We start from the raw sequence: 18,965 nt of genomic DNA, 5'->3' as shown, positions 1-18,965 counted from the left end.
TGGCGACATGCACAAGGGTGTTTTTTTTATTAGATTATAGTATTTTGTCCACGTACAAAATCATCAGCCTACTTTAATTAATAAACATAAACACCATGATTCTAATAGGCCTATGCCTCGTTTTCACTAACTGGACTACCTGCAAATCAGTTGCATTGAGTAGGCTATTATGGCATGTAATATGTTGATAAGGACGGGTTTTTTATTAGGCTAAACATTTTTGCACACGTGTAGGTCAATTCCCAAATTTAAGGCTTCTAAGATGCCTCGTTTGCAATAACGGGACCCTCTGGACCCAATGCAACTGCAAGCTTCTTGTCAAGATCTTACGGTAGGCTATTATGATATGTGATATGCGGATAGCCTACATGGCATTTGACCAAATAATATAGATAACCAATATGATTCTTATAGCCTTCTTACCAATGCCTCAATAACGGGACCAATTTGGCATTCATCATCGGTGACCACTGCAAGCTGTTATGTGTTGTCAAGATAAAAGTTACATTGTGCTATACGCCATTTTGCAATAAGGTAATTCTGCTGTGGTTTACATTATTTTAACCTACATTATTCTGACCTTAAAAAAATCGTTCAATCAACAACTAACAGTTCTAGGCCTGTCTATTGCCAATATCGGCCCCTTTTAGACTACTGGAAAGCTGTGACTAACTGCCTGCTTTAACCCTCTAGCTACCATAACGGCCGTGAACGTCCGGCTGGATCTGTACCAGAACGGCCGGGGCCGGTCGGAATATTTTCTTATGAAAATACGGCTGAACGGCCGTCATCTAGGGCTTTGACTTGTGCCCCAAAATCATAGTCGAAGTTTGTTTCTAAATTAAAAACGATATTCGAATATATTCGAATATTTATCCATATTTTTTACCATTAAAATTGCCCCAGTTAGACCTGATGTCAAGCTGAAGTTGTTCTTTCCCCCAGTCAGTGACTAGTAAAAGGCTATTCCAACCAGAGATGTAGCCTAATGGCCCATTAACAACATGCATTCAACCAGCCATTATTGTTTAGCGATCGTTCAGCACTTATAAGAAGACGGTACTTAGAGGTGTGAATGCAGATTAAAACATGGCAAAGCTAGCAGCCATGTCAAACTTGTAGCCCAAGTTAAAATTTGAATTGGATCATATGGGAATCATGAGAATTGAGCACACAGCACCAATATCAACAAATATGTATTTATTTTCTATCACTAATGACGGACATTTAGGTAGTGTGTTTGTAGGTCCAGGTAAGATGACTGCTCTCGTCTAAAAACGAACATTACACAAACTAGCAGTGCGCTAAAACATGCTAAAAGCATGCTAACAAAATCATCACCTGGAGTCTGCCTGATCTGACACCCAGACCAACGAAGCTAATTTGGTCAAAATCCAAAAAACAAGAAGTTATTATCTTACTCTTGGCGTAATCGCAGGTACTTGTGGGTTGAATCACATAATTCCAGAAACTCGTCAACAACTCCAGAAAGTAATGTGATGATGCTTTGTTTATTAACTGTAGCCATTCACTTGAATGGAACTCTGCAGCACTCATCTGCTTGTTATGCGGACTCTGGGGGAGACTGCCTGCCGCAAGTGTCCTGCTACGGAACACAGAGAGATGAGCCACGCACGCGACTCTCCTCAACACAACTGTAGTGATTAACCAGCCATGGAAAAAATAAATTGAGACTGTGAATTGCGATGTTTACAAGGAAATGATTTTAATCAATAACAATGAAATACCCAAAAAAGCAATACCCATGTCAGATTCGAATATTAATGGCCAATTAATATTCGTTCGAATGTCTCGAATTTTCTTAACATTCGACTTATATTCGAATATCGAATATCGAAGTCAAAGGCTTACCACCATCATGCAGTTTTTCCAGCTTTCAAACACTTAAGCTCAATATTACAGACCCTCCTCGATATACTTTCAGTATAAAAACTATATGTTTATATTATATTATTTTTCAGTATTTTAGATTTTATTACGAGATGCGCCGCCTTATGCGATTTGGCAATCTGCCGTCAATTCAAATGACGGCCGTCCGAGATTGGATGGCTACAAGCACAACCATTCAGTTTCTACAACCAATATACACTAAAAATGAAAACTTCCAACCCTCTTCGATCTATTTTCATGGTCAACAGCAAATGTTTATGACTATTTAGGCTATTTTAGATCCTGTTGTTTTATTAGGCTTATTAGATGGTGTTCAACTGTGATGAGTTCTGCCATGGTCCTAAATAGCAAACACAACTGTCCAGCCGATGTCTACACGCTACATATTAAAAATGTAAACTGTCTTCGGTGTGTTTTCAGAGTCAAACCATATGTTGGTATCCAACTACCTTAGTTTCCTGGAACAACGAACAGCGACAGCTCTGTGTAACAGGGCATGAAGGAAGCGCAGCATGAGGCTACTCATTTTGCGTGTCCGCTTTGGCAAAGCAGTCAAGGACTGTTACTACTCCACGTTGTCCTTCATGAAAATGTGCGTTAAGACGTTGAGTTGAATGCTAACTTCCAAATAATAGCCTACCAACGTGGTGTTTGTAGCACTTCAATTCCGTGTTAGTCGGTGATGCCTGGCACGTCTTACCTGTGCCAAATTGGGAGAAAACTTCCTTAGAGCTCCATTCATGTCCTGTCTGCTATCGCGGACACTTCTACGGTTATCCTTATTACGCGTCTTTGGCATGGTTAAGTTCAAACATTATTAGCTAGTGTAGTCCATTACAGTTATACCGCTTGAAACCGCTTGAAACAGGACTTTTGGGTGAACGACATTTGTTGTCGTCACATGTTCATTGTTCAACTTTGACCCTGGATGGATGGATGCATAGACGGAAGGATAGATAGATAGATGGATAGAGAGATCGATAGATAGGTAGATAGGCCTAAATATATAGATATATAGATAGATAGGCCTAGATAATATCGGATTTTATCACATTTTTATCATTTAATCCACATCAAAGGCACTCTATGGGAATACTGAACAATTAATTATCCATAAATGATATACCATTTGAAAGTGTGTTTTCTCTAATTTAATATGAAAGTAACTTGTAATTGACACTTTTCATTTCTTTTCAAGTGATTTGACATTATTTAGAATATGACCAAAATGTCAATTTTTCCTTAGAATTCCTGGTAGAATTCCGACCTATTAAAAAAAATTCTGGTAGCTAGAGGGTTAACAGTACAATGAAGATACATGCGATTGCATCGGGGAGTCATTTGTAAAATTCCTTACTTGATGGTGTAGGCCAGGGGTTCCAAAACTTTTCCATGACAAAGCCTCCCATATACCAGTAGATTCTAGCCAGGGCCCCCCTAACATAGGCCGTGCCACACTATATTTTCTGTGCACCTGGTTTGAAGTTGTTTTTTTTTTTATAAAACCATTCAAGTTCTACAGAAAGCACAATACATAATTATAAACATATTTAAATTGAAAGAAGAAAATGACTCCACTGGGGTTGTTTGGTTTATGTTTTGCTTATTTTGTCTTACTTAATTTATTCAATTCATTAAATTATTCAATTAGTTTTGCTTTAATTTTCCTGCCAACCTGCCGCAGCCCCCTTAGCATGACCTCACGGCCCCCACTTCGAAAACCACTGGTGCAGGCTACCTCATCTGAAAACAAATAGCCATCTACCTCTGCAACATGGGGCAGCTGTCATTCTGAATGACGTAAGGCGCAAGTACAGCCCTCCCGGTCGAGAGGGCGTGAAACTAGTGAGTCCCGTAGTCCCACAGACCTCACCTGTCCTCTACGATTACCTCATGGGTCCACTATCCTCACACACACACACACACGCACGCACGCACGCACGCACGCACGCACGCACGCACGCACGCACGCACGCACACACGCACACACGCACACACACACACCTGGCCTTACTCATCCACACACACACACACACACACACACACACACACACACACACACACACACACACACACACACACACACACACACACACACACACACACACACACACACACACACACACACACACACACACCTCTGGTCTTACTCCTCCGTTTAACAAGAGGATGTTATGCAGCGGTGAATGAATCAGACACCAAACTCTCCAAACATGGGAAAGACCCAGGAGCTCAAGTAAGGTAGTGGTGCGCAGTGCACATCCAAGACGCAGGTGCAGGACAAAAGGGTCAGACACTGGGGAAATAAAGCTGAGTGTGCAGACATTCAACTATATTTTCATAAAGACCCAGGAGCTGTCAAAATGTCAGTGACTGATGTTAGATTGTGGAGCTGAGTGTAAGTGACTGTGTCAACAGTTGTGTCCTTAAGAAATATAAAATGACCACTGATCTACATCAGTCTTCGGACGCTGTCGGAGCACAATATCAGGATTGTACTGAGCATAAAGCTTCAAGAGTATTTTTTATATTTTATATCCATATAAGACAATACAATGTCTTGTGTCTCCTCAAAATATAAATGATAATGAAGTGTGTGTGTGTGTGTGTGTGTGTGTGTGTGTGTGTGTGTGTGTGTGTGTGTGTGTGTGTGTGTGTGTGTGTGTGTGTGTGAGTGTGTGTGTGTGTGTGTGTGTGTGTGTGTGTGTGTGTGTGTGTGTGTGTGTGATCTGCTGATCTTGAATTCGTCTGTCTTATTACCTGGTGGACATAGCTATTCTGGACTGTCATGGTCCAAACTGTGAGGCTTCTATATAGGCCTGTTGCTTGCCAGATGGTCAAAGCTGAAACAGTCTATGACTGCAATGGCTGAGCTCATATTATAGTAAAAAAGCCGCACTCTCGGGTGTAATTCTTGTAGTTTTAATCTAGTGGGTTAGCATGACAGACAGACGTTTCGGCCTAAGCCTTCTTCAGCATTTTACAATGGCTGAGCTCCATAGAGATTCCTCCAGGGTTTATTGGCAATGCAACACACGCACACATATACTTTTGAGGACACAAAAGACATTTTACTCTTATATGGACATAATAAGATATAATAACAAAAGTAATAGTCTAGCGTTGTGTTATATATATTGTGTTCTGACAGCACCTGAAGACTGAGGTAGATCAGCGGCCATTTTTATATTTCTTAAGGACGCAACTGTTGGTGCAGTTTATCGAAACACTCAGCTTCTTACTTGTGTTTTTTAGCCCATTCAAGCCATGTTCAGGTCTCTCAGGACAATCTAATATAATAATAATAATAATAATAATAATAATAATAATAATAATAATAATAATAATAATAATAATAACGGTACTTGTGTAGCACTATATCATAAAAGGCATGCAGCTCAAAGTGCTTAACAAATGAAAAAAAAATCAATGTTAAAGATGGATTTAAAAGTAGAAGTAGAGAGGAAAGACCAGAGAAGAAGAGAAGAAGACATGGATAGAGATTGTAGAGGCATAAGGTCTACAGTGGCTGTATCACGATCATCTATTGACAGCTCCTAAGTCTAGGAGATAATTTAACCTGAAAGGTAATTGTTCATGTGGTAACACTCACAATGATCTAAGAGAAATGGTAGTGAAGTTATGAGGAAAATGGGGCCAAATGGCAGGCTTTTTTGATAAAAAATAAACATCCAAACTTCATGGCTCATGAGGCAGGCCTTCCCATGGTCCAAAATCTGACATCTGTATCTGATATCTGGCTGATATCTGTATCTGAATGTTTCCATGGTGATAGTGTTGGTCTGTTTAGTGTGCTGCATCACACACTCTTCATCTCTTTACTTACCACAGTTCCTGTAGTTTACAGTCTGGATTCCTGAGTAGAGTAGAGATCTGCTGCACACCAGAGTCTCCTAGTTTATTACCAGTCAGACTCAGCCATGTCAGGTGTGATGGGTTTGATGATAGAGCTGAGACCAGCACAGCACAGCCCTCTGCTGTTATACTGCAGTCAACAAGCCTGGAGAGAGAGAGAGAGAGAGAGAGAGAGAGAGAGAGAGAGAGAGAGAGAGAGAGAGAGAGAGAGAGAGAGAGAGAGAGAGAGAGAGAGAGGGAGAGGAGAGAGAGAGAGAGAGAGAGAGAGAGAGAGAGAGAGAGAGAGAGAGAGAGAGAGAGCAACACATTTAAAAATACAGTATCTGTGAAATCTTCTTCGAAAAATTTGAGCAGAAACACCCAAATTTCACTTCCCTCCCCACCCAGAACAAACTCCCATTCATCATGGGTGAACAAGAACTGAGTTCAGTGTCTCAAGTTCATAGCATATAATTATTTAACTAATAGATAAGTAAGGGTACAGTTAATACTTAAGTAGCTATTAGGTCATACTTAACTAAGGACCTTAATTAACACTTACTTAATACACAAGTAAGGCATATCTAATGATTAAATAATACCGAATTATTGTTGTCTATAGATTGCGTACCCATCATGCACTGTTCTTCTTGGAGCTAATATTCTCAAACATTAACCTAATTATCACAAAGGAATGGTTTAGTTTCGCTTCAAAACTATTACTCTTCATAATATCTATCGATTAATTAACCATTAGTTATCCGCAGCCAACTCTAATATAAGGGTCCCAAACACCAATATCTATCTATTAAATAACCATTAGTTAGCCTCAGCCAACTCTAATATAAGGGTCCCAAAACCCAATATTTATGTATTATATAACCATTAGTTATGCCTTGCTTTTGTATTAAGTAAGTGTTAATTTTGGTCCTTAGTTAAGTATTACCTGATAGCTACTTAACTATTAACTGTGCCCTTACTTATCTATTAGTTAAATAATAATATGCTATTAACTTGTAACACAAGGTAATAGTTATCTAATAGTTAAGTAACTGCATACTAATGCATTAATAACAATTAATATGTGTCTAATGTGGCATTAAGTAATGATTATTAACCATTACTTAAGTATTAGGTTGTAGCTACTTTACTGTGAATTATGGCCCCTTATTTGGAAGTGTTACCAACAAACGCATGGACGCACGCACGCACGCACACACGTACGCGCACGCACACGCACACACACACACACACACACACACACACACACAGAAAGAGAGAGAGTACTGAGTAAAAAGCAGTAGAAAAGCAATTGCTCATCAGACACACACACACACACACACACACACACACACACACACACACACACACACACACACACACACACACACACACACACACACACACACACACACATACACACACACACACACACACACACACACACACACACACACACACACACACACACACACACACCAGGCTTGTACGAAATTCAGAATTTCTGAATTAAATTCAATTCAGGAAGTGGAATTGAATTTGAATTGAATTGACTCCACCCCTACAGGATGTTGAATTGAACTGAATTTGAATTACAGGAAATGGAATTCAAAATGGAATTGAAACTCACTGCAATTCAGGAAGTGGTTGAAACCACAACTTTCGCCTTTTCAAAATAATAAAATACAACAATAACAGTGTAACTAAGTACAATAGCATTAACAAAAATATATATTGCTAATAAATTTAACTACAAATGTATTCAGCATTCAAAATGATAAGTAAATGTTGTATAAACCATGCAGGCCCCCATTGTGATTTTCAGTAGTTGCATGTATAATATTTAGTGTTATGCAAGGCCTACAGATGACTTTCACACTTATTATTTGTTATGTACCAAAATGTGTGTCAATATTACCACCTAAGGTCTACAGCAGTGTTTCTCAAACTTTTTCAGACCGAGGACCACTTTGTCCCCCCCAAAAAATCAGGGACCACCTGTCAACTGAATTGGCTGTTGATGGTTACTAATTTGACACTGCTAATTTTGATGCAGATCACTTACTTTTTATTCACATTATAAGTGTTATTATTATTGTGTTGAAAACATGAAAAAGCCTATTGCTAGCTTATCTTGGAAAAGTAGAAATCCCCTTGCGGACCACCTGAGCTCTGTCGCGGACCACCAGTGGTCCCCGGACCACACTTTGAGAATTACTGGTCTATAGCAAATAGAGAATGGCATTGTACTAACTCAAAATGGAAGTTTAAAAAACCCGAAAATCAAATAAGTACCTACCCAAATCCTAAAGCACTGCTAGGAAGCAGCCCAACAGGTGACCTAAGGGGGCTATAATTCACTCTTCCCACCCACCTTGCAGTGCCGGGAATAGACACATGCTTATAAATATACAGCACCATCTAGTGTTCTTATTTTGTCATTACTTTGAGTTTCTTTGCATTTTACACCACCACCCAGGGATGGGCAAAGACACAACTAAATGTATTTCAAAATACAATGCAAAATACCCAGCTCTAAGATGTTACAAATGCGTTACAAAATACATAACAGTAAATGTATCAATAATCAAAATACTGTATTTTGCATTTTCAAATACACAAAATACAACAGAAACTAGGTATGTGGGTGTGTCCTGACTTTCAAGCTAATGAGTCTGGCTATTTGGTGTAGCGGTTAGAGCCCCAGTTTTGCATGCCAGAAGTTCAAGGTTCGAGTCTCAGCAAGGAAACTCAATTTCCCTTCTCAATGGCTTGTATGGCATGACCAAAACTAACAATTCAATTCACTTACACAATAAAAGGTAGGCCTACTTTAAACCACACAAACTCCTGTGTAGCCATCATTTCCAGTCATTGAACAAACAATAATGTTAAGTTCTTGTAATTATGGAGAAGACTATATAAACAATGGGCTACTTGGCACAACTAGCATTTAATAAATGTTACAGATATGTCAAGGTCTGTATGTGAGTTCAATAAACAAGAAAGTGTATCTTGTAAATTATGTCCACGTATCTTGCAAAGCGTCACTAATGCACCATTTGTGGCCTTAGAGCGCCATCTTGTGGGTGATGCATGGTGCAGCATTAGTAATGATCACGGTTGCACCTTTGGTGCTTAGCATGGCAATTTCAATTATTGATGATATTTTATCAAGAGTGACGTTTTTTGATCCAACAGGATATATTCAATAATTCAGAATTTTGAGGCTGGTTATTCGTTAGAAACTCGTAGTCAGGTAGTCACCTGCCAATGATACCTGGGAATTGAACTGTCAATCTTTGGAGTCCTTCACCCCTTTCCAAGACAAACACTTTTACATTCCAATATAATTACAAGCATCACTTACGGTCCGTGTAACGCTTTGCAGTGCTTTGATCCATTTTCCGAATTTACTTGAGAAAGATGAAAAATGGGTTCAAAATTTAAGTTTTAAATTTTCCAGACAACTCAGAAAACAGAACATTGACGTTGTTTTTTCATTTCATTGTCATTTGTCGGTGGCTTTTGAAAGACAAAATACGTGAATTTGAAACCAAAGTAAAATGAGTCAATAGGCCTATTTCAATTTTCAATTTCTGCGTGGTGGTTGGACTGAACCATTCGCGCGGGGACCGGGGGATGTAGGTAGGCTCAAGTAGCGCCAGATGTGTTTGCCTAGCCTACAAATGAAATGGATGGCAAGTCAACTTGTGAGACGTAGGCCTACAACTCGGACAGAATGACTCCGCTGTTGTCGTAGCCAACCTGCAAACTTTTCAACAACCCACTTTCACCTCCCCTGCACGCCAGAGACGAACTCAGAACCCAACTCCGAACTCAGAGGGGTGCCCGTTGGGCACGCACAACTTAGGCCTACTCAATGGTCGGCAACTCCGTTTGCATATGGGCCAACTCCCCTAAGAATTCAGACAATCAGATAGGCTATAGAAAAAAAATCAGTTGCTGCACTTGACAGCAGACTGTGGGCAACGTGGCCGTTATAACGTTGCGCTTCAAACTTTCCACTGAACTGAAATGACACGCTTGAGCAATAAGGCACTGCGAATTCATGTCGCTACTTGCTTTGTTTTAATCACCCTTTAGGCTACGCCCGTATACATTTCAAGCCTGTCTTATTTTTGTGAAATATTTAGATAATAATTATTATACAAATAGGCTAATATAAGTCTTGCAGATGCAGATGCAGATGCCGTTTAATAGGCCTAGCCTACTCCACTCACGGACCATTTTGCAGTGTGGTGCCAACTGAGAAATGAGATCACATTGGCTGGGAAATATCCACGCGTAAAATAAACAATGTGCAACTTTTAGCTAGGCCTATGCATTAATAGCCAATGCAAATGTAGACATGATAATATTAAGAGTAGTCTAGTCAGTGTGGAGTCAATGGGTCTGTGGTGCGCATTAATCAGAGCAGGCATGGTGTGCAAACTATGCGGGTAGCCTAATTTTCTCCCCCTGCCCAAGAAATCACTTTCGTCCCAACGATTGTCGGGGGGTTGCAGCTTGGCCGACAGCTGAGTCAGTTATCTGTCAGATCTGTAGGCCCACGTCTCAAGCTGACTTGCAATCCATTCATTTGTAGGCATTACGCAAAACATCTGCCGCTACTTGAGCCAATACATCCCCCGGTCCCCGCGCGAATGGTTCAGTCCAACCACCACGCAGAAATTGAAAATTGAAATATTGACTCATTTTACAAACCCCAACTCCGATGAAGTTGGGACGTTTGGTAAACAGTGAATAAAATCAAAATGCTATCATTTTCAAAACATTCAATCTATTCATTAGATGGAGAATAGTGAAAAGACAACATATTAAGTGTTAAAACCGAGAAAAAATATTGTTTTGGGGGACATATGTACTCATTTCTAATTAAGCGGGCTTGCGGAGCAAGGACCATGCAGAGCATGGCCCTTGCAGAGCAAGGCCCGTTTATAGTAATCTCTAAGTCCTGTTTCATTATTTATTATTGGTCTTGTGCAGGGATCTCCTCCTAGGCCTTTCGAGATAGAGACACCGTTCAAACACTAAAACGACCGGCTCGGCTTGGAGATCGCGTATACTAATAGGCTTTTCCGTGTCTCTTGTCGTTTTCCCGTTTTTGGCGATTTTGTGAAAGCCTGGGTCCCCATTGAAAATAGTGGTGGAACCTCCATGAACCAAAGTTCCGCCACTCTAGAGATTAGAGTGTAGGAGGCTTTTTCAGTCATAAAACATCAACACTTTCACCTAGAAGTTTAGTTGACGCGTTGTTAGCGAGCTCTATGGGATGTCTCCAAATTGTCAAAGTTTCATCTCCCAACTCCCCATACTTTTTAAATGGCAGGTTTGTAAAAAAAACAGACTTGGCTCTATGGAGAATCCCAGTCTTTGGAAAAGTGCATTTTTCAAGAGATCAGCGCATGTCCCACACGGAGGTCCATTTGTGCCTGAAAAATTTAACCTATAAACTTCATTTAAAGACTGTTAGAGAGATCACAAGCATGACTCCGATCTGTGAAAAGGACACGTGCCAACTCCTTTTAGTTTTTTTACAACGATGTTGTAAAGACAAAAAACTCATTCTCATTCTGGCCTCTGCTTAGAGGACAATACTAACTGCCATTACAGTCAATCAGAACAGGTGCAGCCAATAAAGTGTTCCATTTCAACTGTCACTGTCTCAAGATTCTATTCTTAACGAGCAGGTGCGAGCAAGCATTCTAGAAGTCTATTGTTCAGCTCTGCAATGCAATGTAATATAGTCTTGCTGGACTGTGCATGACAATTAGCTGCTTGGCTTAGTGGTAATGCATGCCGCTGCATTAGAGAGATAGAGGTTGAGGGTTCGAATCTCACCCGAAGCCATGTTGATTTTCTAAATTGTATCATATGCAGCGTTCCTTGGCCGACTTAAAATGCCATGTATATCATTTAGTATGGATGGCAAATGTGCTGAATTACAGATATTGAGGTTGGGGGTTCGAAACCCAGTCAAAGCCATGTTGATTTTCAAAATTACATCATATGCAGTGTTCCTTGGCCAACTTAAAATGCCATGTATGTCATTTAGTATGCATGGCAAATGTGCTGGATTACAGATATGGAGGTTGGGGGTTCGAATCCCAGTCAAAGCCATGTTGATTTTCAAAATGATATCATATGCAGTGTTCCTTAGCCAACTTCAAATATCATGTATTGTATGTCATTTAATATCAATGGCAAAGGGGTTGGATTACAGATATGGAGGTTGTGAGTTCTAATCCCGCTCGAAGCCATGTTGATTTTCAAAATTATATCATATGCAGTGTTCCTTAGCCAACTTAAAATACCATGTATGTCATTTAGTATATCCCCAAAACGCAGAGCTACAACACTTTCAAGATGGCTGAATCCAAGATGGCTGAATTGTTTGGCCCATAACTTCTGACTGGGTGGATGGAGTTTTTCCAAGATTTCTTTTAGCTTTGTTTTCTCAATAGTACTTTGTTTCATCTCTGCCCCAAAAGGCAAGCCCGCTTCCAGCATTTTCTGTGAGAATGCATTTCTAGTTTGATAAATCCAACACGTCTCAAAAGAGTTGGGACGGGGATCAGTGAAATTTAGTAAACATCCAAATAAGATAAAACAACAAAGAAGAACATTTCAAAATGAATTGTACTGACGGACAATATAGGTGTCCAGGTATAAGATCATCACAGAGAGGCTGAGTCACTCAGAATTAAAGATGCAAAGGGAATAATTACCATAGTTATTACATACATTTTTGAATTCCCTTTGATTTACCACGATTGAGTGTATATAAGACATATTTTTGTTAATAAAATCATTGTATAGGTTCATGACATCATGAAATATATATTGGCTGTAGTCTCACTCTAATTCCTGGAGAAATAGAGCTATTGAAAATTGACCATATTAAGAATGCTTAATGCATGAAAATGATACAGGGGTTTAACATTCTCCTAAGCACCTGAGCTCACTTGAAATAGACCCAGAAGACATGGGAAACTGTCCTTTGCTTGCAGAAGTTGTAGAAGTCCATTCTTTTTGACAATAATAGAGCATTGCACATCCTGTGCTACAGTGAAAATGGACCATCCAACTTGTGTTAGTGCTAGCTTCAAAAGTCAGCCTCCATGATGTCATGCGGATGCAGTAGTGCATTGGTTAAGATGTTCTCACTCATCTGTAGAGTTAAATACAGTGCTGAATGCTATAAATGGGTTTTAAACAGCATGAAAAGCCACTCATGCATTATATTTTGAAGGGAGATCTTCGATTACTGCCACATAGTAAGGTCAAATTGCATTCTCTACTATGTTTTAACAGTTTGGCTCCATCATAAGGACCAGCATGTGATAAAATGGTGGGTTTTTGGTCAAGACCTGTCACACTGTAAGCACTACAGAAAGGAAAACATTGCAAAACATGACAAGGAATACACCCACCATTTAAGCTGGTGAAATCATGTCCAAGATAGGAATTAACACTGTTTTTTATATAAAATCATCTCATCGGTTAATGTATTTAACTGTTAAGTGTTGTCTTTTGTTTTGTTTTTAGTCTTCCTCGACATTTGCTGCCATTTATTGTCCCCGTCCCAACTCTTTTGAGACGTGTTGGATTTCTCAAATTAGAAATGAGTACATATGTCCCCCAAAACAATATTTTTTCTCGGTTTTAACACTTAATATGTTGTCTTTTCACTATTCTCCATCTAATGAATAGATTGAGTGTTTTGAAAATGATAGCATTTTGATTTTATTCACTGTTTACCAAACGTCCCAACTTCATCGGAGTTGGGGTTAGTACTTTGATTTCAAATTCACCTCTTCACTCTTTCAAAAGCCACTGACAAATTACAATGAAATGAACAAACATCAATTATCTGTTTTCTGAGTTGTCTGGAAAATTGAAAATTGACGTTTTGAACCCATTTTTCATCTTTTTCATAAGAATTCGGAAAATGGATAAAAGCACTGCAAAGCGTTACACGGACCACTTACATACTATTTGATCTGTGTTCCTACTATGGAATTGCATTGTTCAGGAGAAAGTAGGCTATTGTATTTTCTCTTATTTTGAAAATTCAAAATACAGGGGGGAAAGTATTTTGATACAAACTTCAAATACTTGTAATTCACTGACATGAAATACAAAATTCAAAATACTATGTTCTATTTCGAAATGTATTTTAATTGAAGTATTCAAGATACTGACCATCCCTGCCACCACCTAGTGTCAGTATTGCTTTGAATTTCTTAGAATTTAAATTCTGTGAAATTCAGTTTCCTGCCATTCCAATTCGAATTTCAATTCAGTTTCCTGTTTGCAGTTTCAATTGAATTCATATTGAAATTCAAGAATTTAATTGGAATTTTGGGGTCATTCTCAATTCAATTCAGAATTTCGTACTAGCCTGCAACACACACACACACACACACACACACACACACACACACACACACACACACACACACACACACACACACACACACACACACACACACACACACACACAAACCATTAAGATGAATCACACACTCTTTGTTGATATTGTGACGTCCCCAGAGGCTGCATCCTTGAGGGGCGCTATGTTCCACAGAGATGGCTCCAGCTATGAGCAGCTCTGGCTCCATCTGGTGGTGGAATTGTGAACTGCAGCTCCAACACAGCACAGCCCCACACCTGAGGCTGATGAGGGCCTAATGAGCTAGGTGGCTTTTGTGAGCTAGAAACTCTCAGTGGAGTGTGGAGCTTGGAGAGACACATGCACTCTGCCTCTTGCACTCTGGCCCGAGTGGGCTCTGCCGTGTGGAGCTCACTGGATACTCACCTGTGGGTTCCGTCTAGTGACTTTGGCCTATGGAAATGTTCAATGGATTATTGACTGTGGATTACTTTTCCTGCTACTGGATTGCATATGGATGTTTGACTGGACTGAAAGTAAGAAGATTATGTTTGTGCTTTGAGAAGATGTTGGACTGAAAGAAAAGCCTGCTCCTAAGTTTGTTATTGAAGAGCCAGAGACATTGTTTGAGTTTGATATTGCAAGATGGATCCTCTTTTGAACATTTAAGTTGAACTTCAGATACCTTTTCTGTTTAAACTCCTGGCATAACATTAAAATCCTTCCTTTATTTTAAACTTGTGTCCTTGCACTGATTTGAAATGTCCCGCTTAGAGATGGTCAGCCTCTCATGACGTCACATCGTGGAGGACGCGGGCATTTCAATCAGCAATAGTGCATGTGGGTCATTCCATGTCAATTCACATGATTCCCTAGAATCTCCCCAGGTGACCCTCTCCGATTTACCCGATATCTCACATACACGTACCTTTTGATGTCAATTCAAAGAAGTATTAGCACCCTTCGTCTAACGGTTGCGGAGATGAAGCCCTCCAAAGTTGGGGTGCCATGCCCACTTTTCAAGCCTGTGAATTGCATACAAAATGTACAAGCAGATTTTGACACCTCTGGTTTTAGTTTGAAGGAAGATACAGGCCTAAAAATCACCATGGCCCCTCAATATGACCCTGTCTACCAGATGATGTACTTACAAATGGTATGCCTTGATTATTTTTGGCTATATTAAGCCTTAAAAACTGAATTTGTGAAATGCGTGTTGAAGAGTCTTGCCATTTTGGGGTTCCAGATCTTGGAAGCTATGTATGCTTTGGGAGTTATAATTGATTTTCCATCATATTTGGGAACTGTACAGTGTATTCAAAAAAATGTAGGGCGCTCAGACTTTAAAAGATAAAATAGGAGGGACTCAAAAACAGCTTTGGGACAAAATGACCTTATGGTACCCTCTACTTCAGGCCTCAAATTAACCATGTGGGCACTTGATGACTGGAATGCCCTTTTAACCCCATGTACAGTAGCACTGTATCAAACATTCACGCTTGTTCAAACTTTGTTTTTTAACGTTCTTCTTCATATTAATCTTGGCCTTCAAAGTTTATGTTTTCCTCTATATCTTCTCACAGTGTCTGTTCTGTCTACTGCCATCTGCTGGTCTAAAAATGTAACAACAGCATAATGTAAGAAAACAAAAGGGTCTGGCAAATCTTGCCCATAATTCACCAATAAAGCATTGTAATTATTATACAGTATATTGCTATACAGTGATCCCTCGCCACTTCGCGGTTCACTTATCGCGGATTCGCTATTTCGCGGATTTTCATAATGCATTTTTTTTTTTTTTTGGTGCATTGTGTTCTGCATTCTGATTCGCTAAAAACTCACTCCCGCTTCTTGTATCAAAACATGCTACGAATTGCTATCATTTTGTCGTCTCGTGCAGTTATGTGTACGTACATAAAACAGCTTGGCTAAATTTACAGTAACTTGGACAAATTATCTTGTAATTTCGAACATCTCCTAAACCCATAATGTCGGCGAAACGGCCTGGACCGACAAAAGCACCTGCGGATGGGCCCAAACGGCGGAAGATGCTACCCATCTCAGATAAAGTTAAACTTCTGGACATGCTAAGGGAAGGTAAAAGCTATGCAGCCGTTGCTCGCCATTACGGAATCAATGAATCTTCCGTTCGTTACATAAAGAAGGAGGAAAAAAACATAAGGACGACAGCAGCAGTCAGTTTTAATACGAATGCAAAAAGGGTTGTAACTGTCCGCAACAAGACCATGGTACGGATGGAGACGGCATTAGCTCTGTGGATTAATGACTGCAGGAAAAAAAACATAACCCTGGATACAAACGTTATCTGCACAAAAGCGAGAATGCTGTTTGAAAACTTTGCTGTCCGTGACCGGGAAGAGGGAGAGGATGCCGGGCCCTCAGCAAGTGCTGCTGACACCGTGGGAGAGGATGCCGGCCCCCCAGCAAGTGACACCGTGGGAGAGGATGCCGCCCCCTCAGCAAGTGCTGCTGACACCGTGGGAGAGGATGCCGGGCCCCCAGCAAGTGCTGCTGACAAAGTGCCAAGCGCATTTAATGCAAGCAAGGGCTGGTTCGAAAAGTTTAAGAAACGCTTTGGACTTAAAAATGTTAGTCTGCACGGTGAGATGGCGTCTGCGGATACCGCTGAGGCAGAAGCCTTCGTGAACAATAAATTCAAGGCGATCATTGAGGAGGGGGGATATAAGCCCGAACAAGTTTTTAACATGGATGAGACTGCCTTATTTTGGAAACGAATGCCCTCCCGCACCTTCATCATGCAGGAAGAAGCCAAAGCCCCAGGATTTAAAGTTCACAAAGACCGTTTGACCCTGGCTATGTGCGGAAATGCCGCAGGTTTCATGATTAAACCGGGGCTGATTTACAGGTCTAAAAATCCTAGGGCGCTGAAAAACAAAAATAAGGATGATTTGCCTGTTTACTGGATGTACAATGCAAAGGCTTGGATGACAAAAGTGCTCAATCTGGATTGGTTCAAAAACTGCTTCATTCCGGAGGTCAAGTGTTATTTGAGAGGAAAGGGACTGGACTTTAAAGTGCTTCTGCTCCTTGACAACGCCGGAGGTCACGGTAATGATTTGGCATATGATGGTGTGCAAATCGAATTTCTGCCGCCAAACACTACATCCCTGATTCAGCCCATGGACCAAGGAGTCATCCGTGCTTTCAAGGCTCTCTATACGCGCAACACCCTGCAACATCTTGTTGACGCTATGGACTCGGATCAAGATTTCTCACTGAAGGACTACTGGCGTGGATACACCATCGCATCGTGTCTCCAAAACATTCAGAGGGCCATTCAGGAAATGAAAACGGAAACTCTGAAGGCCTGCTGGAAAAAACTATGGCCAGAGGCAGTGCAAAACGCAACCGGAGGCTCGCTTGACGAGGTCCACCACTCTGCCGTAGAAACAGCTGTGAATCTGGCTAAACAGATTGGAGGAGACGGCTTTAATGACATGAGTCCGGATGACATAAACGCCCTGATTGATGGAGACGCAGACGCACAGCCGCTGACCGATGCAGAGCTGGCAGAAATGACAAAGCCACAAAGCGACGATGAAAGAGAAGAGGGAGAAGAGGACACGAGAGATGAGGAGGAAGGACTAACGCTTGGTCGCTTAGCAACCATGGTGCGAATGGCCACTGAACTTAAGCGAGTAGCTGAGGAATGGGACCCTTTGATGAGCCGCTCGTTACACTTCTCCAACGTAATCGATGGTGGCATGTCGGTGTACAAGGATCTTTTTGCAAAGAAGAAAAAAGAGCGACAACAGCTGCCTATCACTATGTTCTTCTCCCGAACAAACACACCTGCACCGCGGGCTTCAGAAGAAGAGAACACTGCAGAGCGCAGTCAGGATGCAGCGGCCCAGTCTGAAGAGCAGTGAAACGGCCTACACGTGAGTCACTGTATTTGTATACATGTAATAGTTGCTAATTGTAAAAAAAAAATAAAGTTTTCTATTTCGCGGATTTCACTTTTCGCGGGTCATTTTCGGAACGTAACCCCCGCGATAAACGAGGGATTACTGTATACTAATTATGATTTTAACAAGCATTATGAATATTTATAGTTTAAATAATTTCCTAAGTGTGACTGCTTAATGCTCAATCATGATGCCAGTCCCAAGATGGCCTCACCCTGAACTACATTTCTACCAGACATGGGGGTGGGGATGTCCTGGTAGAAATGTAATCATGATTGAGCATTCTGCATAATGCTCGTTAAAATCATAATTATTATATAGCAATATACTGTAGAATTAAAGTGCTTTATTGGTAGCCTAGCGAGCTTAACCCCTGTGGGCGTCTAGATTTCTAGGCTGCTTTATTGGTAAATTATCGGCAAGATTTTCCAGCCCTTTTTGTTTTCTTACATTACACTGTTGTTGCGTTTTTTGACCAGCAGATGGCAGCAGACAAAACAGACACTGTGATAAGACATAGACAAAAACATATACTTTGAAGGCCAAGATTAATATGAAGAACTTTGAAAAACAAAGTTTTTCCAAGATTGAATGTTTGATACAGTGCTACTGTACATGGGGTTAAAAGGGCATTCCAGTCATCAAGTGCCCACATGGTTAATTTGAGGCCTGAAGTAGAGGGTACCATAAGGTCATTTTGTCCCAAAGCTGTTTTTGAGTCCCTCCTATTCCATCATTAAAAGTCTGAGTGCCCTACTTTTTTTGGAATACACTGTACAGTTCCCAAATATGATGGAAAATCAATTATAACTCCCAAAGCATACATAGCT

General features: G+C 40.5%; 1 protein-coding gene across 1 annotated transcript; it reads left to right on the top strand.

The window, feature by feature from the left end:
* The first annotated feature begins 16,527 nt into the window (after window positions 1-16,527).
* Window positions 16,528-18,096, top strand: LOC134444572 (tigger transposable element-derived protein 1-like). The gene has a single exon (XM_063193839.1). It carries the CDS (start codon window positions 16,528-16,530, stop codon window positions 18,094-18,096), a length of 1,569 nt encoding a protein of 522 aa, XP_063049909.1.
* Window positions 18,097-18,965: the final 869 nt, after the last annotated feature.

Source organism: Engraulis encrasicolus, unplaced genomic scaffold, assembly GCF_034702125.1.
Source record: "Engraulis encrasicolus isolate BLACKSEA-1 unplaced genomic scaffold, IST_EnEncr_1.0 scaffold_59_np1212, whole genome shotgun sequence".
NCBI classification, from domain to species: Eukaryota; Metazoa; Chordata; class Actinopteri; order Clupeiformes; family Engraulidae; genus Engraulis; species Engraulis encrasicolus.
Note: the sequence above shows the minus strand (reverse complement) of the source record. Positions and strands in the feature narration are given on the sequence as shown.

Bases quoted from the DNA above. Each gene is read 5' to 3' on its own strand.
- LOC134444572 (XM_063193839.1), top strand. From the start codon at position 16,528: ATGCTGTTTGAAAACTTTGCTGTCCGTGACCGGGAAGAGGGAGAGGAT.